Source organism: Myxocyprinus asiaticus, chromosome 12 (assembly GCF_019703515.2).
Source record: "Myxocyprinus asiaticus isolate MX2 ecotype Aquarium Trade chromosome 12, UBuf_Myxa_2, whole genome shotgun sequence".
Lineage (NCBI taxonomy): Eukaryota > Metazoa > Chordata > Actinopteri > Cypriniformes > Catostomidae > Myxocyprinus > Myxocyprinus asiaticus.
Window position 1 is genome coordinate 38,166,523 of NC_059355.1, and position 23,075 is coordinate 38,189,597.

The 23,075-nt window shown below is 38.9% G+C and overlaps 1 protein-coding gene across 4 annotated transcripts in view; it reads left to right on the forward strand.

The window, feature by feature from the left end:
- Positions 1–23,075, forward strand: part of LOC127448618 (SLIT-ROBO Rho GTPase-activating protein 3-like) — a 112,384-nt gene that overhangs the window by 37,056 nt on the left and 52,253 nt on the right. For all 4 annotated transcript variants that reach the window (XM_051711278.1, XM_051711279.1, XM_051711280.1 and 1 more), the window contains exons 3-4: positions 8,121–8,283; positions 15,708–15,770. In XM_051711278.1, coding sequence (XP_051567238.1) covers positions 8,121–8,283; positions 15,708–15,770 — 226 coding nt within the window. The remainder of the gene's footprint in view (positions 1–8,120; positions 8,284–15,707; positions 15,771–23,075) is intronic.

Sequence of the window (23,075 nt, forward strand, 5' to 3'; positions counted from 1 at the left end):
TCTTCAAAGTAGTCACACTTTGACTAGAATTTGCAGACATGTACTCTTGACATTTTCTCAACCATCTTCTTGAGGTATCACCCTGGGATGCTTTTTAAACAGTATTAAAGGAGTTCCCATCTATGTTGGGCACTTATTGGCTGCTTTTCTTTATTATTTGGTCCAAGTCATCAATTTCAAAATCTTTTTTTTTAAATTACATTTTAGTTTTATAATGAAATCAGTGGCACAATTATATTTTTGACTACAAAACTAATTTCAAACATTTAAGCATACGCCTTCAGATCAAAAGATTTTTATGATCATGAGAAACATTTCAGTCAAGTGTTTCAAAATTTTGACTGGTAGTGTATATACGGTATATTCACTGGTGGCCAAAAGTTTGGAATAATGTACAGATTTTGCTGTTTCTGAAGGAAATTCATACTTTAATTCACCAAAGTGGCAATAGCACATCAGAGTCTCTAGTTTGAGAAATAGAAGCCTCACATGTCCTCAGCTGACAGCTTCATTGAATTCTACCCACTCAACACCAGTTTCATGTACAACAGTAAAGAGAAGACTCAGGGGTGCAGGCCTTATGGGAAGTATTGCAAAGAAAAAGCCACTTTTGAAACAGAAAATCAAAAAGGAAAGGTTAGAGTGGGCAAAGAAACACAAACATTGGATATCAGATAATTGGAAAAGAGTGTTATGGATCTTAACCCCATTGAGATTTTATGGGATCAGCTAGACTGTAAGGTGTGTGAGAAGTGCCCGACAAGACAGCCACATCTATGGCAAGTGTTACAGGAAGCATGGGGTGAAATGTCACCTGAGTATCTGGGCAAACTGACAGCAAGAATGCCAAGGATCTGCAAAGCTGTCATTGCTGCACATGGAGGATTTTTTGATGAGAACTCTTTGAAGAAGTTTAAGAAGTTCTGAACTTTTTTCAAATTATAATAGTCATTTTTCATGTTATTAATGTCCTGACTATTCATTGTGATCAGTTGAGTGCCACTTTGGTGAATAAAAGTACCAATTTCTTTCCATAAGAGCAAAATCTGTACATTATTCCAAACTTTTGGCCACCAGTGTATATAAAGATTGAATACCCATATGCTCAGTTCTCTATATTTTAGGTGGAAATGTCCCTACTAATGCTTATGCACTTCTACACAGACCATGACATGTCTAGAGGAGATAAGAGTGTGTCTACAATAGTGGAATTAATGGCCGTATGTGTGTGTTTGTCAAGCCATTAAATACTTCTCCCTATCTCCACAAAGCAGACTTATAATCCACGCTGAGTCTTACCAGTCACAATCTAAAGTCTGTGTGTGTATAAGAGTGTGTGCTTGCACACTTTGTGCTTTATTTCCACCTTGTTTCATACACTTATCTTGCCTCATTCCCAGGTCTGCATGTGTTGTTACTACAGTCTTATTTGCTGCTGAGATTTGTAATATACACAGTGCCTGAATACTAATCCAACCTGCTCTGCAGTTCTGTGCTGTCTCTATGCATTAAGACGGCTGTAGGTTATCTCTGAAGTATACATGAACGAGGTGCGGGGCTTCTGTATTTTTACTTAGCAAGGTAGCCAAGCTGATCATTTTTTGTTTATCTAAAATGACAGATAAGGCCATTACCCACTCCGATTCATAAAGATGGTTAAATGCACCTTCGAGAGAACACATAATATTAGGGTGCCCTTTGTAAGGTGAAATGAAAGTGAATACGACTGACCTGTGTTTTGAAGCTCACGACCACGCCTTCACCTCCACATACATCCACCGCCTGACTCAGGCCGGGGGAACCGTCCGGACTGCCATGAACTTAAATGGCTGGAGTGCCAGATACCAACAGGTGATCCGGGTGTTGGCATCCTTCATGCAGTGGAGCCATTGGAGCGGGGTGTGGTCCGAACAGAGGGTGAATGCTCGTCCAAACAAATAGTAGCGGAGGGTGAGGACCGCCCACTTGATAGCCAGACACTCCTTCTCTATAGAGCTTCTGACTAATGGACAGCACTGGGCACTCCTCCCCTCCACCACTTGGCACAGTTCAGCACCCAGCCCCCTGTCCAACGCGTCCGTCTGCAAAACAAAAGGGAGAGAGAAATCAGGGGAATGCAGAAGCGACCCACCACAAAGTACATCTTTTACCTGTGTGAACACCCGTTGGCATGGCTCCATCCACTGGACCAGATCTGGAGCTCCCTTTTTAGCGAAATCAGTCAGCAGGCTGGTGACGTCCGAATAATTAGGCACAAACCTTTGATAATAGCCAGCAAGCCCCAAGAAATGTCTCACCTCCTTTTTGGTCTTAGGTCTCAGGCAGGTCACAATCGCTGCAGTTTTATTAATTTGTGGTCTCACCTGCCCATGCCCCAAGTGGAACCACAGGTGCCGTACCTCCACCCATCCAATTGTGCACTTCTTTGGGTTTGCTGTGAGCCCCGCTCATCACAGCAACCTCAGAATGGCCCCCAGATGCTGTATGTGCTGCTGCCAATCATTACTGTAAATAGTGATATCATCCAAATAAACAGCGGCATATGCAGCGTGCGGTCTGAGGACTCTGTCCATCAGACTCTGAAACGTAGCCGGGGCCCCAAACAAACGGAATGGAAGGGTTACAAATTGATGTAATCCAAACGGTGTGGAGAAGGCCATTTTCTCACGGGACATCGGCGTTAAGGGGATCTGCCAGTAACTCTTAAAGCCCAGTGTCGAATAAAAGCGAGCCGTGCCCAACCGATCAAGCAGTTCGTCAATACGAGGCATTAGATACATGTCAAATTTTGAAACCACATTGACTTTTCTATAATCCACACAGAATCGGACCAAGCCATTCCTCTTAGGTACTAGAAGCACCGGGCTGGCCCAGTCACTGTGGGATTCTTCTATTACCACATTATCCAGTGTGGCCTTTAATTCTTCCCATACTACCTGTTTCTTGTGTTCGGTAAGCGGTAGGGATGACTACGTACCACTACCCCTGGGATTGTTTCAGTGTGGTGTTTTATGAGGTTAGTGCAGCTGGGGAGAGGCAAGAACACGTCAGAGAAATTTTTTGCAATCTGGCAACCTCCGTACGTTGTGATGGCGAGAGGTGGTTTCCACAAGGGACCGGAGTGAACTGATTGACTTTTAGACTCACCTCCGGACCACGCTCCTCCCTCTCCGGAACTACCATCGCCAAGGATACAGGGACTGCCTTTCTCCATGGTTTTAGTAGGTTGAGGTGGTAAATTTGACGAGCACCACCCCATCCGTACACACTACCTCATAGTCGACTTCCCCAACTCGCCATGTGACCTCAAAGGGCCCTTGCCACTTCGAGTAATTTAGAGCTTGATGTGGGCAGCAATACAAGTACTTTATCTCCCTGTGCAAATTCTCGTAGCCGAGCTCCCCTATTATACAGCCGGGTATGACGTTGTTGAGCCTGTAACAAATTTTCCTGTGATAGACGCCCCAGTGTGTGGAGTTTTGCTCCCCATCTTAGCGAGCAACACATGGGGGTTCGCTGCTGCTGGGGTCACGGCATGCGTCCCCTCCTGAGGCACCAACTCTGCAATGCCCGTCGTTCCTCCTCTTGGCCTCGAAGTAGTGCCTCGAAGCGCTGTTGCTGCTCTGCCCGCAGATCCATGAGGGCCTGGTGTTGAACCTGGTGGATGCTGGTGAGGGATCGGAACACTTCCTCCAGTGGCGAAGATGACTCCATAGCAGCGTACTCTACCTCCTTGTCCCGGGTTTCGGCAACAGTGTAGCAAAGGTTCGTGTTTTGACCAGATAAAAGAGGAGTCGGGAGCTGGTTTCCACTGTCCATATGAGTCATGTTTATTACAAAGAAAACAGAAATCACTTTTTAGCATATACGAAACCAAAATACTGCTTTTCTGCATAAACACACAGGATCTTGCTTTTCAGCGTAAACACTCTCTATGAAACAGACACGCAGTCTCTGGTGTGTTCCACTCTCCCTCTTTCGGTGGACTGGGCCGTCTTTTATCTCCCACGACTGTCACTGTGAACATAGAAATGGTAATTAGTCACAATTCATCTCAGGTGGATGTCCTTACCACTTTCTCTCTCCTCAGATGGGCGCTCGACCATGCCCTCACCTCCACAGTAACTTTTTTCAAAGTTTCAATGAAATTCTTTCTCTTATCCTAGCTTAAACTGCAGAGATGACTCCCAAAAGTATAAACACTGTGGTTTTGTGGCACTTAAAACATTTATCTTTTGTTTGAGCATCCCGACCAGTGCGACAAAGCTACATTGGCACAACCATTGGCATGAAATTGGGGTTGGGAAGTCTGTTTGATCACCGAGGGAAGACAGTGAGAGTGTTTAGGAAACTTTTGTTTGAAAACAGTCATTATTTTTGCTATTTCATTTGGTGACGCTAGTGATGCAGATATTACTATACGCAATTGACACTTTAACCTGTGAATTATTGAATCTAATTTATTAAATTGCTTAAAAATGTGGCCATCAGTAATTGAAGCATGCTAATGTAACTTTGGGACATTAAAAAGAGAAAAAGTTATGAGGATTTTGGGGCAAGATATAGTTCTGGTGTAGGTTTTGCAGTGAACAGACTGAATTTGCTGCAGCCTGTTGGACAGAAGCCTGAAATGAATCTGCCCTGCAGTACAATCCTGCTGCAATCCTCTCCTCGCATGGCAGCACCTGCTTTCCACCTCTGGTCTTCATTCACTCACTGCCAAACCTCTTGGCGAACATGCCAAACCCCTTGGGAATTGTGCGTGTTTGGAAAGTATATCTCTCAGACCTAAACATTAAACCTCTGTCAAAATGAAACGTTCAATGCTGGTCTAACACACACACACTACTCAGAGCCTGATACGTGGCTAATAACATAAGATTAATAAGGTCACCATGAAAGTGCTTTGATCTAATTTTTGTGCTTCCATTCGCCATTCCAACTAAATTCTCTTCTCGCTCTTCTCCTGCCCTCTCAGGGGTCTGCAGCTGGGAGCAATCATACACTGGCGACCTCATTCTGCGTGTTTGTGTATTGGGGGGTGTTGTTAGTTTGGGGGGGCTGGCGAAAGATGTAGAAATCGCCATTGCAGTGCATTGAAGCTCGTTTAAAAGGCGGAAATGCATTTAAAGTGCCACGTGTGCCACTATTTCTCATTCCACTATATGGTTCTTTGATTTAGCTTTTTGATTCCTTCCTCTGATTTTCTGCCAGGAGATAAGCTTGAGCAAGCCACTGCAGACTGGATTAAAAGCTCTTTGATAAAGCTGTATCGAGCTTAGCACATAAAAAAAAAAAAAAAAAAACACTTGAATGAGTATTGTGGCAGGCCTAGAGTAAGTGTAATTTGTATGAGTGTGTTTCTTGGCTTGTGTTGCCATAATGAAGCAAATTGTAAAGTGATTTTGAACCCCACTCATACTTGCCATAGGTGTTTTTGAATGTAACATGGATAATGGCTTATTATGATTTCTTAGCATTGGATTACTAATCTTTAGATCACTTACGTCTTCTTAAAGGAGGAAAAAGACAATGATACACACTCAAAGTCCTATTTATCTATTCATATGCTTACTACATATGCACACTTGCAGTCTAAAGCACATAATCATTTGTTGAAATACGAATATGTGCTTGTACCTACAGTACCTACTTGTACCATAATCATTTTTGTAGTATTTACATGGTACTCCATGGTACCTCAAAGAATACCATGGTACTGCAGTGATACAGTATATGCCAAAAACATGGTATTACCATGGGACTTGTCCAAAACACATAATACTACCATGGGATATGCCCACAAAAACATGGTATTAACATGGGGCATTTCCATTAAAAACATGAAATTACCATGGGACATGCACAAAAAACATGGTATTATGATGAAACATGTCCATTAAAAACATGGTATTACCACGGTACATTTGAGTTGGGAGGGTTGGGTGCCGGAACTTTGTTATGGACCATGCGTGACGCTGACGGGTTAAGCCGTTGTGCACCATTTCCAGGATGCGAGTGGGGTCTGACTTGGGGTGGCAAAGCTCATTTTCACCCCATGGCTCGCTTCTGGCCCCGCCCCTGCAATGCATAAAATCAGGCAGATACTGGTCAGGAGCTTCAGTTAATGTTCACATCAACCATCAGAATGGGGAACAAATGTGATCTCAGTGATTTCGACAGTGGCATGATTGTTGGTGCCAAGACGTGCTGTTTGAGTTTCTGAAACTGCTGATCTCCTGGGATTATCATGCACAAAAGAATCTAGGGCAGTGGTTCCCAACCCTGTTCCTGGAGGCCCCCCAACATTACACATTTTGGATAGCTCCCTAATCAAACACACCTGATTCAACTCATTAGCTCGTTAGTAGAGACTGCGACCTGAATTGGGTGTGTCAGACAAGAGAGATATACAAAATGTGCAGTGTTGGGGGGCCTCCAGGAACAGGGTTGGAAACCACTGCTCTAGAGTTTATCACCATTATCAGAATGGTGCCAAAAAAAAAAAAAAAGAAAAATGAGCTGCAGTTCTGTGGACAGAAACACCTTGTTGATGAGAGAGGTCAACGTAGAATGGCCAGACTGGTTTGAGCTGACAGAGAAGCTACAGTAACTCAGATAACCACTCTGTACAATTGTAGTGAACAGAATAGCACCTCAGAATGCACAACACATCATACCTTGAGGCGGATGGGCTACAACAGTAGAAGACCATGTTGCTCAGTGAGTAAATATCAAAGTACTATGGTATTACCATCTGACACCATCAGTATACTATAGGATGTTTTTGGTAACCTTGTTATTACCCCACTGTTGAACGAATAGTGTTGGCATACGTTTCTTTTTTTTACTGTTTATCCCATTTTGAGGGCAGATTACAGGCTCAATAATGCTCACCACATGGAGCAGGGAGATATACGTTCCTCATTAGTGGCAATTAGCATTTCACTAACTCTCACAAGAGGGCACACTTTGATGATCTCCCTCTAGTTCGTGCAATCTCTGAAGTAATTGCCTTTGATCCTCATGTCGTTTAGCCGAAACCTTGTTTATCTGCAACACTCTCTGCATGGATATTTATTTTCCACTCTTGGTTCTTTAGCTTGTTGATTTGATTAAGGAGATGGGACTTAGCGAAGAAGGTGGAGGTTAGTTCAGAACACAATCTTAAGGTGTTTGAAAGCTGATTAGCTTCAAACTAGGATGGTTTCTGACTCTGGGTCATTATTTTTAGCAGAGATAAGGTATTAAGTGATCAGGTACTGTGTGTAGTAGAGCTTGAAGGATGGATAAGGAATGAGTCTGTGTGTGTTTTGTACTGATGTAGTCATTAATGGCGCTTGACAAGGTGATCATCACTGTTACTATTGCTCATACATATTGTTAGGGATTTGAACAAACCCCTAAACCTAAATATGAAATTTCATCACGTCACCTGTCCTGCACCATGCTATATGGATATTAATGACATCTAAATTTATCTAGCATGTTGCTGGAAATTTTACTTTTACTTTTATAAGCAACCAGACTTACGATTTTTGCATCCATCTAGCAACCTTCCAGAACACCCTAGCAATCACTTAGCAACACACCTAGGCCACGGCCACACTAATGCATGTTCGCATTGCAAATGCATTGATTTTGCTACGTGTATGCCATTTGGTGTGGATGTGGCCTTAAAACTACTCAGAGTAACTTTACAACTGCATAGCAACACCCTGTCAAATACTCACAAACCCTTATTGTAAAAATCGAGTTGGCACAATAAAGTCACTTAAAATTTGTATCTCGTTTGTTAGATGAAAGTGGAAACTAGCTGGAACTTGGAACACATCGGTGTTAACTGGCAGTCAAAATGCTAACAGTGATTAAATATGACTACATTTGTCACATTCAAAACAAATGATCACGTTACGTAAAAGTTATATGCTCGGCATAGGGGAAAAACTTGAAGAAACATTCTGAAAATTTTGTTAAGATGAGATGTTACATGGATGTTATATGGAGAAGCAACCAAACATTGCAGAAAGGGAAGAAGTGATTGCAATACAAAAAAAATCGAGTAAGCCAACTAACAGTGTTTAACATTATTTTTCCATTTTCATTCTCTGGCTCTCCAGGAAAGAACAGCACCTTCTCTCTTCAGTAAACTGTTGGTATCTGGTTTTGAATCAGACTCGAAGAGAAAGCAGAGATCATGCCACACTTAATGACATCTACTTGAACAATGTCATCGTTCGCCTGGCTCAGATCAGCGAGGATGTCATTCGGCTCTTCAAAAAGGTCTGTGTCTGAACTTTTACACCTTTTTTTTTTCTTCTCACTTCTAATAACACTTTTGTTTCTCATAACCTCACATTCCCCTGGATCTTGCCGTAGATCTCAAATGTAATTTGCACTTGCACATATTCAAGTTTGGCATGTTGCGATCGGTTACGAAATAAACGACAACCAATGTTTTTTTTTGTTTTTTTTTACTTTGACATCAAAACTTGCACAATGCATTCTGACATGCCATATTTGAATATAGGCGAATAAGATTGATGCTAATGATATTTGCGAGCTATGGCAAATCAGGGAGAATCATAAGTCAGTTAAGAACATAGTGTCATATTAACTACTTTTATGGGGCTTTTTTTGTCCTTGCGGAGTTTACAGCATCCGTTCCCTTTCACTTTCATTGTATGAAAAAGTGCAGTGTAAACAATCTGCTACACATTTGTTTTTGTGTTCCACGAAAGAAAGTTAGGCCACGTTCACAATAATAATTTTGATTGAATATACATTGATTTTGCTGCATTCACGCCACTCATCCACACTGGAACGGTGTTTTTCTCTGCCCGAAAACTGACATTTTAGAAAATGTTCTCTAGTACCGTATACATTGGAAAATGGTGATGTTAGGTAACAGAAAACTGAGTTTTCAACCAAAGACATATTAGTGTGAATGTACATTTTCATTGGGTGAACTATCCTGGTAGCACTTTACAATAAGGTTAAATTTGTTAACACAAATTTGTTGAGACTATTATTTTAAACATGTCTGCAGACAGAGTATATGGTTGATATGCAACAAAATGAATGGGCATGCCTAAACACATGCTGTGACTACCTCAATTTATGTACATCCTCTTAAGAGTTAAAGTCATACTGTGGTGAGGAGTGCCGCCGCTGGCAGTGTTCTCCATAGTGTGCCTTATGGGGTCTCAGCTATATGAGTTGGCACATTGTCAACACATAGCCCAGATTCCTGTGGCCTAATCCAAACACTACTAGTGTGTTTACACCTGGCTGCTTTTCCTGTAGGTGAGGCCTCGTGCTTTCAGTCAGCATTCATAGGAGAGTGATCAAGTGGGGTGACAGCCAACCAATAAAACACAGCCAGTACACCCTGGGAAACTGTTAATTGCTTGCAGTGAGTGTAATCAAGGTCACCTAGGATACCCTTCTCAGTCTGCTGTTATGAATGTGAATGTACGCTTGAGTGCTGCCGTGATGTGAGGCTCAGCTTTGTCGTGCACATTTATAAAGACTGGCAGTTAAGCGGATGCACTAATGAAACGATTGAAAAAAACAAATGGATGATCTTTCATATTGTGCAGCTTGTTATATAGAGGTTTTCTAAGCGATTAGACTTATGATTTTTGCCTGGAAGATGATAAAATGGGTGAAAAGAATCACAAAGACTTATACTAAATGAGGAACCTATTGTAAGCCATATTGAGAGACCAGAATATCATAGACTTGGAGTTGGACTTTTTTGACTTAGGCCAGTAAGCAACCACCTAGAATACCATAGCAACCACCCAGAACACCATTGCAACTGCATAGCAGTGCATTTAAAATATAAACATGAAACACTCAGAACATCTTAACAACTGTATACAGTAGCAGCACCCTGGCAACCACCCACAACCCCATAGCATTGTGGCAGCAAGTTTTGGATGGTCAAGCACCACTCCCATTTTCTTCAGAAGTCTAGTTACAAGATGTTTTTATGCAGTATAAAATAAAGCTTCACAGGGACTGTATGTTTAATTGTGAACAACACCACATCCACCTGTGCTATTGTTTTCTGTTGACAGCAGATTTAAATCTTTCCTGCACTGGCTAGTCACCAACACTCAAACCAGACACACTGCAATCGAAATGTGCTAAAAATGTTGGAGCCATGTTACTCACTGATTAGGACACCCAGATCCTATTCCCACAATTTCTTTTTCACATTGCTAACCCAAAAAAGGCAAAATGGTCATAAATAAACGTTAAAAACACAAATGTGCTAAGGATATATTTGTCTACATGGCAATTAGTTTGCGGAATTAGCTGTCCCCCCAATTTTCAGATTAGTAGTCGAACGATATGCGTTTTAGATGGTTGATGCTTAAATTAATAAATTTTGGAATGTATTGATGTAATTAAATATATTTATTTAATCATGAATATGTGGTTTCAGCCTTCCAGATCTTCGGAGTAAATGTCTTTCTTACATATATATTCTGATTGATTGTGAACTGCAGAAAGTTAATATGCTTTTTACTGTATGCTGGATTTTTAAGTGAAGGGCATCGTATTTTGCGTCTTTCTCATGAATACAGAAAAATAGACATTTCTATATCAAAGTTTGTGCACAGTGTTTGGTAGTAATGGACTACAGTACAAGTAATATGATTACAAAAAGCAAGTACTGAGTAATTAGCAAGTAATTATATTACATTACATTTTTAAATATATGTAATCAGATTAGTTTTTTGTGGATTCCATGGCTCAGGGATGGACAAATAGTTGTTTGATTTCATGTTTAATGAAAGGAATGCAAATTGTACCTTGTACTTACTGTAATACACTTAAAATTACAATTTCATCAAATCATGCTATAAGTAATCCAAAATTAATTGAATTAGATTACACATTTTAGGCAATCTAAAAGATTAGGATACTGATTAAATTTTAGTCATGTAATTTGTAATCAGTACAAGGTTACATTTCAGATGTTTTCTACCCAACACTGTTTGTGCAAGAACAAGCTTTGTGAAAACTGCAAAATGAATGTTATTGCAAAATCAAGAAATTGCAGAAGTTGCTAAATGGAGAGTGATATTTGCACGGCAACCTTAAGGTGTCAAACCAACTGGTTGCTAGTCTCTGCAGCCTGGGGTTAACCACTGTCTTCTGTTTAAAGACCACCTTGATTGATAATGAATAGCCTTCCTTACGTTTTGTAAGCACGTATTTAACCCTTCCTTGGTCCTGACAATCAAGTTCCACTGTAAACCTCACTGGGTCAAATTGACCCGGCATTATAAATTACAACTCAACATCCGAACTTAACAATTTTCCCCACAACAATTGATCATAAATCATTAACTTACTTATTACTAATTTTATAGTGCATATTTCAGTCATTTTTGGTAAAGTCAAATATTTTTATGCAAACCAAAAACAATGAGTCATAATCTTTCACTCATAGGAAACTTTTATTTGCATTTATTTATTTATTTTTTTCAAGAAAATGTTTCATCTATATAATTTCATTTGTCTCCAAACACGCATTTCCCTTCCGTGTTTAAAATATCCAGTATAATTTTTTTATGGACTGTGGAATTAACAGTTTACATACATACTGTACATGCATACATACATACTGTACATGCAGTGTAATGTGTGTGTGCGTGTGTGTTTGTGCGTGCGCATCTGTGCATGTGTGTATTTGTGTGTGTGTGTGCATGTGTGTTTGTGCGTGCGCATCTGTGCGTGTGTGTGTGCGTCTATGTGTGTGTATGTCTGTATGTATATATGTACGTGTGCATGTGTTCATGAGAGTGTGTGTGTGTGTGTCAGCATGTGTGTGGGGAGAGGGTGTTTTGTGCAATATGAGTGTACTTATAAATAACATTTGGAACTGTTCAACTGTTTTACAGCTTTCTTGCAAGTCTTAATATTAACTGGGTCAAATTGGCCCAGAGGTACTACAAAGGGATTATTTTAAACGTACTTTTAAAAAGCATAACATTTATAGTTTTCACATCATCAGGTTCACCTCTGTGGAAGATTTCATGAAGTTTCAGGCCGAAAAGTTGAAGTTCACTTGCTGCAAATCGGTGTTTAAATCTAAAATGGATCAAATTGACCTGGGAGGTCCTTCAAGGGTTAAAGGGTTAGTTCATCTCAGATGTGTATAACTTTTTGTTCTGCAGAACACAAACAAAGAATTTTAGAATAATATCTCAACTCTGTAGGTCCATACAATACAAGTGAATGGTGGCCAGACCTTTGAAGCTTAAAAAGGAAGATAAAGGCAGCAATAAATTAATCTATAAGACTCCAGTGGGTTAATCAATGTCATCTGAAGTGATCTAATCAGTTTTGGGTGAGAAAAGACCAAAATCTAACTCCTTTTTCACTATAAATTTTGACAGCAGTCTCCTTGGCGAACATGATTTCAAGCTCGATTACACTTCCTTCAGCACCATCTAGTGCTGTGCACATGCATCAAGCACTAGGAAGTGTAATCGAGCTTGAAATCATGATTGTGCCTAGAGATTTCAATGACAAGATGTACAGTGAAAAAGGAGTTATATTTTGGTCAGTTCTCACCCAAAATCGACTGGATCACTTCAAAAGACATTTATTAAACTACTGGAGTCGAATGGATTACTTAATGTTGCCTTCATCTGCTTTTTGGAGCTTCAGAGGTCTGGCAACCATTCACTTGCATTGAAAGGACCTACAGAGCTGAAATATTCTTCTAAAAATCTTAATTTGTGTTCTGCAGAAGAAAGAAAGTCATACACATCTTCTGGGATGGCATGAAGTTGAGTAAATCATGAGAGAATTTTCAGTTTTGGGTGAACTATCCCTTTAAACTTTTCTGTAATAATGAATTTAGAACTTGCAATAGCAGTTAAACACTACCAGCAGTTTAGTCTGTGTTAAAGTATTCCAGTGCATAATGAGATGAGAAATGTACACCTGAGCTCAGAGAAATGTTTGGCTGCCTGCTCTGTTAGAGCTGTCTCTCTGGTGGCCCGGATGAGGATGAATGAGCAGCTAAGTCAGCTGGGCAACATGTAGCTTGACAGCATTTTAAACAGTCTAACGCCAGTGTTACCAGCTGCAAGAAACTGCAGTGTGTCAGTGGCTTTGGCTCTTTCATAATGTTGCATCAAAGAGAGCTCTTGCCATATATTCTGTGCTGTGAATGTGAGGTACACAGCAGTAATACTGAGTCTCATTTCCCATGTGTATTTAAAGGAATAGCTAAGCCCACATGAAAGGTATGCCATATTGAGTGTCATACCTAAAGACACAATCAGTACATATGCATGAAATATGGTAATGTGCTTATCCTATTATTACGGATGACTAGATGTCTAAATTGGTTGCCGTAAGTGTATATACGTGTGTACACATTTATATGTGTAGAGAGAGATTATTTTTGATCCCTAAGCACAGTACTGGCTGTTCTCATGCTGCAGACTTTATTGATCACTGTGAATCATAGTCTATTATGGTTTACAAACATAAAAGGGCATTGCAGGGCCTCTGGGGTAATTCGTTCAAGTGCATGCCTAGACTGGGAACAGCATCACTTTAAATGGAGGCTCACTAGCTGTGTGTACTTTACAATGTGACACATATAAGCTCAAACACGGTTCTCTATGAATTCGAAGTACCACAAGATGTTATTCGCAACAGCATGGTTCATTCCTACATAGTTTTTTGAACCGTTGACAACAAAAGAAAAGAAAGGCGATCCTTGTACATGTTGAGTCTACAGGGATGGGATTTATACTTTGTCTTTTTCTCCTGATGGTTTTTATTTTTTTATTTTTTTTGGTCCGTTTGAGGATGAGTTTATCCGGGACAGTCTCTCTGTTTTGTACTTAATGAAACAACTTGTACTTGCAGTGAACAGTCTCTTAGTTTCCCCAGAGTTCCTGCCCTCCTACTTCTGCCAGATTGTCTCACCTACTTTTGAGTTAATGTTCTATCACTTTCAGCTCACACTGCTCCAGGTGTGTGTGTGTTTTTGTACACATATGCAGAAGTAGCTATGGTGTGTGGGAGGAGGTACAAATGTTTTCTGTTCTCAGAGTGTTGTCTACTTTACTTGTTGGTTGAATTATTGAATCATTATCGGAGTTTTATTTTAGTACAGAATACATAAGCCATTTTTTTTCGGTGTCATAATCACAGGTTCATTTATGCTAAATGGTCCCTATCTAAAGGCATTATTTACTTCGATGCTGTAGATTTGAGGCTATTTGGAAAGCTTTATATTTAAGGATTGATCAGCTGAAAACAGCCTTGTTTGGATGCACTGATCTCACCTTTTCTCTTCCAATTCCGATACCTGAAATGTCAGTATCAGCCGATACCAATCCCAATCCGATACCAGTGTTGTTTATTTCTTAATCAGTTTAGAATATCTATACTTCACTGTGCGATACTTGTGTAAAAAAACACAAACCTCTAACTACACGTTATTTCAATATAAATGTATAGCCTATTAAGAAAAAGCTTTATTGTTAACTAGTCTACTGGATAATGTGGCAGCAAAATTAACTGTAATTCCAGTGAAAGTCTTCAGTGGAAAAGAATCCAATTTTCTTTGCACAATTTTTCAACTTGTATCTCGACTTTTAAGGATTCAGATCTTCTTTTTTTTCACTTTAGTTGTAAGATATCAGTCTTTCTTTCACATAGTTATTTTAGTCAACTTAAATATTGTTGTAGTTTATAAACAAATAATAATGATAATAATAATACATTATTATTATTAATATTATTATTGACTTTTAGAATTGTATAATACAATAGTTATATATTTCAGTTGTGCACCATTAACTTTAAAATCCTCAGGCTTTTATTTTGACAGTTGGAACACTCCAGGAAGTCCTGTAAGTGTCTGTATGTGGGCTAGTTCACAGTAGTTTAATTCGCCTCTTATTCAAATCTGGTAAAATGCTTCTCCTGTGCCATTCTCAATGCATGTTGTAAGTGAACCAAACCATTGAGCTTCTACATATGAGATTTTTTTCATGTGTAGCACTCATATGTTGCGCACCGCTCTGAGGGCCGTGAGCACATCAACAGCATGTGCGTGCTATGTATGTATGTCAACAGAGCCACGCCATTCACTAACATGCTGCACATATGCTATATACTATACTGTATTTACTTATTAAACACAGCCTTTTGCTATCTCATGTCTTTAAGTGGCTTTGAATAAAATGCACCCGATCTGTCTAAAAACAGAAGTATCAGAGCCGATACCAATTCAGGTATCGGATCAATGCATCCCCAGTTTGGTGTTTCAAGACAATGCAGTGTAGTCTCCATACTGTACATGAATGGGCTCATCGCCTAATGATGATAAAGCTTAGGGGCTGTTCACATCGAATGTGTATTTGCATCAATTTGCTCTGATTTTTATTGTTTTCTATGTGAACATGAGCTAGTGTCTTTTACCATTGTGCCATACCTTGCTTTGTCTTACTTTTTTAGCACAAAAATGCATTTGGTCTGAACAGCCCAATTATACTGTCAGTGGAAATGTATGACCAATACTCGGTTGTTCTCTGGCAAGTACAAAATGAGTTTTCAATGTGTTTTTTTTTTCTGTAAAATATATTTTTTTCACTGCAGAATTTAGAGTTTGTCTGATATTTGTCAACCATTTTGTTTTTTTCGTTGTATTGCAGAGTAAAGAAATTGGCATTCAGATGCACGAGGAGCTGGTGAAAGTGACAAATGAGCTGTACACTGTGAGTATGTCTCTCTCTTTCTCTGTATTTTTCTTGCTCTCCCACTCGCCGTCTGAATGAAGCTCTCACCCGCTGTGTCCTGCCATGCACCATGGAAACGCTGACTCTCTGGCCAACAATAAAAACAGTTTGGCTGTGCGATGGTTTTGGGGAGAAAGCAATTGTTGCTTTACATAGTTGTCTATTAAAGTATGGTAAACCAAATTAAGGGATTGTTTTGAGGGAATAATGAAAATGGAACATTTATCATATAAATTGTTATGGTACATTGGCCATTAGGAGCCATTTGATTCCATTAGTTTAACTTTTCTCACATTTTGTTTCAGTTGTTAACATTTCTCTTTAGCCCAGATGCATGCCCTTTGTTCGTGTCTCTCTGTTTTGTTTTTGTTTTCTCCCTGGAAAAAAATCCATGCTGCCTTTGCAGAGGAACAGGCTGAGATTAATGTCGTCACTCATGACAGGGCATCAGAGAAATATTCTTCACACATCTCCGTCCTAACTTATTCCAGATGTCCCCTTGCATCTTTATGCAGGTGGCATAGTAAAATGCTTCATCCGTATGAGGTATATCTGGATTGAATTAGCTACAGTGCTGTTTTTATGACCTGTTATTACTTTTACATAAAAGTACCATGATATTATCTAAACATTTTCTTAGAAAAGTCAGTGTTATGTTGTCCAAATTCATTATCCCCCACTCCATCAAAGAGGAAGTCAGTATAGCCTGAAATTATTCATAACATTATGTATGTTTGTTTGCATGTATTTACTTATTTACCTAAAGCCATTTTTCCCAAAATAATATAATTATGCATTTCAATGCCTGACCTGTTTAGCTGGCCATGGGTGTATGGCACCCATTAAAGCGGTGCTATAGTCTCCATCCGACTGATATTTAACAGTAACTGCTAAACATTCTGCAATAATAATTAGTGTAATAAAAGGTGTGATTGTAATCCAACTGCCATAAATGATCTGAAACTATAAAACAGAGTCCTGAAGCCATTATTAAAAACATTTCCAAGCACAGACACGAGGCTGTTGAAACGCTCACACATTCGGTTTGAGTTGTGGCGCTCTGACACTTGTGTGTTTTTTCAAGGTCACTGAATGGGAGTGTAATGTATCACTGGAGAAGACATAGGATAGAATCATTATCCATTCCCTGCCACCAATCCTCTTTTCTTCCTTCCCTCAAATAGAGCCTGTCAGAAAACTGTATCCCTGCAGAATGATCGAAATAAAGTTCTGCATCATTGTGGTCAAGAGATTTTTGTGTCATTTCTGTGCTAAGTAGACAGAGAAATGTGGGCTATGGCTAATATAGGCTATGTGCAGTTTATCATTTATTGTGATGATAAATAAATTGGCATTTTTTGAAAATCATCTAGTTATTGTTTTACACAGGTTATGATTGCAAATCCTGCAACTCAGTATCCAAGCAGTTTATTTAAATTAATGATAGACCAATTAATCCTTTGATTAAAGGCCATTTTCAGATTATTGCCATCAGGCAATAACTGTACGTGATTGGTTGATTAACAGAATTGGTCATTCCGTCTAGTGTCAGTTGCAAAATCTACCGACAGCTGTCAATGGATACTGCACATTTTCTCTTTTCAAATATGTTTGAGTGAATTTTGAGTAAATATTTTGTAAAATAAGTGTTCATTTAACTTCATTTAAAAGCAATTTTGTGTACAACTTATTTGCAATCAATAAACTGCACTATACAGTGTATATTGCCATTTATTTAGGCCATCACCACCCTGATCTACTGAATAAATATCAGTATCTTCATTGGTCTTTAAAAATCCCATATCAGTCGACCACTTACTTAAATGACTTGATACACTGATGATTAAATTAGTCAATATTGTAGATACTGTCCACCATTCCAAACCTGTGTGTTAAGGTTCTTAGTAACCAAAAAAGACTTAGAAATAGCATAGCAGTGGAGAAGCTTGCTGCTAAACAGTTGTTCATGATATACAGATTGACTATAAAAATGAAAGCAAGCCTGTGCTGGAAGTCCTGAGTATCAAATCCATCTGCCGCCTTCCTGTGGTTTGAGTTATGTGTCCTGAATGTGGAATAAGAAATATAAATGCAAAGCTTCTGCAGTCCCAATGTGGAATGTGAAATTTCTGCAATGCAGTAGTTTGGTTTTGCATTGTGATTGTGTATTTGCATAATAAATGGACCTTGATTTTCTTTCTTGAGTGTTAAATGTGTAATCTGTCGCAAAGTTAATACCTAATTAAGAATACATACTGTAGTTAATGCATTAATTTATTTCAGTTCAGAAATATTGGTTATCCATTGTATTTTAGAAGAGCAATCCTACTTCCATTCAGGCAAAACTTCAGATTACGTAGTGTAACTTCGGTTCTGTTAAAGGAATTGTTCACCCGAAACTCACCCTTATGATTTTTGTCTACCATGGATTACTAAAGGAGATGTTAGGCAGAATGTAAGCTTCAGTCACAATTCATTTTTATTGAATGAAAAAAAGACTCCATAAAAGTGACTGATTTTAACATTCTGCCAAAAAAGAAAGTCATACAGGTTTGGAACAACATGAAGTTGAGTAAATGATGATAGAATTGTCCCTTTCACATCAATTAATTCTGCATTCTTATATATATATATATATATCCATTATACTAACTATGTGGTTAGGCTAATATCAGAATTACATAAAGGGTTCCAACTGCTATAGGCTCACCTTACCATGCTTGTAAATGACACTTGATAAAGGTTTGCCAGCCATGTCTATCAAACTCCTTGTAAACATGTTCTATTGCTGTGTTCTCATTGAGGGGGTTTAAGTTGATGGTTGACAGCTTTGGGAGGAGCCAGGTGCTGACCTAGATTTTCTACTATGCTAGAGTAGATAGATTTCTGTCAAATCAATTAACTGCTTTATTTTTACTTTCCAGCTCTGTATTTTTGTTTTTTGTTTTTATGATTTCAGCCTGCCCGTAGGTTCTAGAATACCTGTTACTTTGAATGTTGTGGTCTTATTGAGTTTAGTCTTTTTTTGTGTACAAAATGTTCCTGTGGTAAATGCTATTATTTACTCACCCTTATGTTATCTCAAACGTTTTTTTTTCCCTTCTTCTATGGAATGTAAAATGAGATTTTAGGTAGAAAGTTTTTTTTGTTTATTTTTTATTTTTTCCCCCAATTTGGAATGCTCAGTTCCCAATGTGCTCTAAGTCCTCGTGGTGGCGTAGTGACTCACCTCAATACAGGTGGCAGAGGACGAATCTCAGTTGCATCCGTGTCTGAGACTGTCAATCCGCGCATCTTATCACGTGGCTTGTTGAGTACATTCCTGTGGAGACCTAGCGCGTGTGAAGGCTTCACAATATTCTCCGCGGCATCCACACACAACTCACTATGCGCCCCACTGAGAGCGAGAACCACATTATGGTGACCATGAGGAAGTTAACCCATCATGACTCTACCCATCTTAGCAACCGGGACAATTGGTTGGATTGCTTAGGAAACCTGACTGGAGTCACTCAGCATGCCCTGGATTCGAACTTGCAACTCCAGATGTGGTAGTCAGTGTCTTTACTTGCTGAGCCACCCAGGCCCCCCAAGGTAGAAACTTCACTTACCATTCACTTTAATTGTTTGGAAAAACAATGAAAAATGAAAAGGAATGGTGACTGAGACTAACCTTCTGCTATAGCCTATAACCCTGTGAAAAAACATGGCATGTCATTGATTAGATAATGGCACCAATATGCTGAGTTCTATGTTTTTTTTTTTATTTCAGAGCATTGAAATATTTGACATTAATGTAGCATGTGGCATAGAGGGCTTTTGTTTTAATGGCATCTTCATGCATACATACCACAGTTTATATCACATTATTTTGCCCACCATTAACCTTGTAATGGCTACATAATGTACACAACGGCATGTAAGTCAATAGAATATAGTCTCAGAATCGGTTAGCTTTAGAACAGTTTTTGCATTTGCGTGTTTTTACTAGACTTTTACTGTTGATCTGTCCTGGGGCCAGACGCAGCCAGCACTTCTTTGAGAAACATCCTTTGCATCCTCTTCTTAATGAGTTTGAGGAAACAGCTTTTTCCATCAGGGAATACTAGGGACATTCAGTCCGGATACTTTGTACCATTTAACGACTGGAACATGTTACAATATATTATTTTAAAGAACATGGTTAATGGTGCAGGTCTATTGAATGTAGACTATTTAACCTGGTTTCAGCAAGAAATTCGATTTAATGATCACTATCTTATGTGCATGTACATTTTAGATATGGTAATCTAAATTGATATGAAACTTCATATCAAATTTATAATGTAAAACAGACCTAAAGTGAGAAATGCTTATATCCATGACTGAAGTAGCCCAGACTTGTTGGTGCAATGCATCTCCATCTGTTTAAAAAGGTATTCATCTTAAATATATCATATTGCTGAAAGGTGAAGTGTATCATTGGATAGGATAGGGTAGGATAAGGCAGGGCAGGGTAGGGTAGTGTAGGAAAGGAAAGGATGGGATGGGGTAGGGTAGGGCAGGATAGGGTAGGAAAGAATAGGATAGGATAGGAGTATTTGGAAAACCTGTTTGGGAATCAATCATTATTTTGCAATTCCATTTTTTACCATCCTTTTTTACCATCACCTTTAAACCACAGAGTAGCCAGCATACATAAACTAAAAGCATACATGGTGCAATGATGTGGATGCACTCATTGACCTCCTGAAACTATGTGATAATCTGTGTGAGAGTCAAATAGCTGAGTGTATGTTCATTAGTGTCCGCATCGGCTCAGATGACCAGTCTGTGGATTCCCTGCAGGCTGGATGATTTAATAAACATTTTATTTGAAACATTATCAAACAGGCTTCTGCTGGCTATAAGGAGTCGAATAAAGCAAGGCAATGGTGCAGAGAACCCCCCTCCTATTTTGCTTGCTCCTTTCTCTGCCCCTCTTGGTTCTATTGTTTGAGTATTGTTTGTTTGTAGTTCTTGGAATAGTTTTTCAATGTAAGGATGATGTGCTGGACAGACGCATTTGACTATTGCAACGTGTCTCTGACTTTTCAGCATCTTGTGCCATGAGCACTTTGTTTTTGATATGGCTTATTAGGTTAAAATAACTTTTTAAAATATGTCTCGAGACACCTGCAATTTTTTCCTTTTGTCTAATGTTTTTTTTAATGCCATTTGCGCTCTATATGAACAGACCCTTAAACTTTTTCATATTATATCAGGTAACGCATTAAAATAAAATGTAAGGATTAAATATGCAGATTTTTTTTTAAAAGGAAACAAGAAAACAAAACTAAAAAGTAACTAAATATACAACCATAGAGTATAAACGAATAAAAATGACACTTAATTGAATGGAAATAATAATAATATATTTTAATATACGTTATTATTCATTATGCTAATAATAATTGGAAAAAAAAAACTAAATTATAAATTCGGTAACGCTTTAAAATAGCACTCATAAATAGTAACAGAAATAGAAATAAACATTTCTGCATTTACATTTCATAATAAAAGTTCCATTCAATTTAATGGAGTAATATTTAATGAAATAAAAAAGCTAAATATTTTAAGTTCATTAATTTAATTGTTTTTTATTTGATTTGGATTTTTTACAAATTGAAATGCATAAATCTTAAAGGGCTAAAATATATATTTTAAAATATAAATACAACTGCTTGTTGTAAGTTCATGTTTGTTCATATTGCTTCAACTGATTTTAACGTACACAATTTATTTGAATTAGTATATGTTGAAATTAACATTACTCAAGTGTTGTAAAAGTAATGCTCATTGTTAGTTCATGTTGACTGATGTCAACGAATACAACCTTATTGAAAATTGTTACCAAAAATAATAACCTTTTGTCATAGTCAGCAAAATATGAAATTTAGTTTGATTCAGCTTGTTCTTTGTTTCTTAAACACACACACTTCCTTCAGAATCTCATTGTCCTTAGATCACCCCCTCATTCAGCCCTACACTGTCTGCCTCTATAATCCTGGGTTTGAATGGGAGGTTTGGGCTTGTGATGGAAAGAGGCAGGATTATGGCTACTTCCGCTGCCATGTCCATACTCCTCTGCATATTCATGAGGTGGCCTGTTTCTGCAGAGCTGATGGAAATACAACTGATCCTCTTTGATTGAGAACTGTACAGCTCCCTTGGAATGAAACTTGTCTGGAGATCATTCCAAGAAAGTGTCAGGCTTGAGTTGTTTTCTCTTTATCACCAAAGAAAAGACCATATTTATCTGGGGTAAACATGAGAATAAAATTTTTGAAATGTTTAGTTTGTTCTCGGACATTTAAAACCATGTGTTGTCTGCAATACAGATGTCCATTCACATATTTACAGAAATGTAAAACATTCTTGGGACCATTTTGGGCCATGCAAGAACGGCCAGTGCAGTATAGGCATATCATAAAGAATATCAATGAGACCTGGAGGTGGGCTTATTTTTTGGCCTGTGACAGCAAGCATCCACCTAGCAACACCCTGGCAACCACTCACAAAACCCTGGCAATGTGATGGCAGTCTGTGCTGTTTCTCAATGATTTTTCAATGAAATCGTACACTAGACAGACTTCTTTGTCAGCAGCTCACACAGGAGCGCTGTGTTATTTAGATGCTGTATAAAGTTAAAAATAACTTCAACTTTCAAAACAGCATCTTGAGGGGCCTGGGTAGCTCAGCAAGTATTGACACTGACTACCACCCCTGGAGTCGCGAGCTCGAATCCAGGGTATGCTGAGTGACTCCAGCCAGGTTTCCTAAGCAACCAAATTGGCCCGATTGCTATGGAGGGTAGTGTCACATGGGGTAACCTCCTTGTGGTCGCGATTAGTGGTTCTTGCTCTCAATGGGGCGCGTGGTAAGTTGTGCGTGGATCGCGGAGTGTAGCATGAGCCTCCACATGCTGTGAGTCTCCAGTGTCGTGCACAACGATCCTCGTGATAAGATGCGTGGATTGACGGTCTCAGAAACAGAGGCAACTGAGACTTGTCCTCTGCCACCCTGATTGAGGTGAGTAACCGCGCCACCATGAGGACCTACTAAGTAGTGGGAATTGGGCATTCCAAATTGGGATAAAAAAGGGATAAAAATAATAATATAAAAAAACCTGCATCTTGAGACGTGCATTTTATTGTATACGTGGAACTGCATATAGTAAAGACATCTTCTGTGTGAATGGCCCCTAACCTTGTTTTATATAAAATAGAGTAAACACCCTCTGAATTGCACAGCCAAGGAATCACT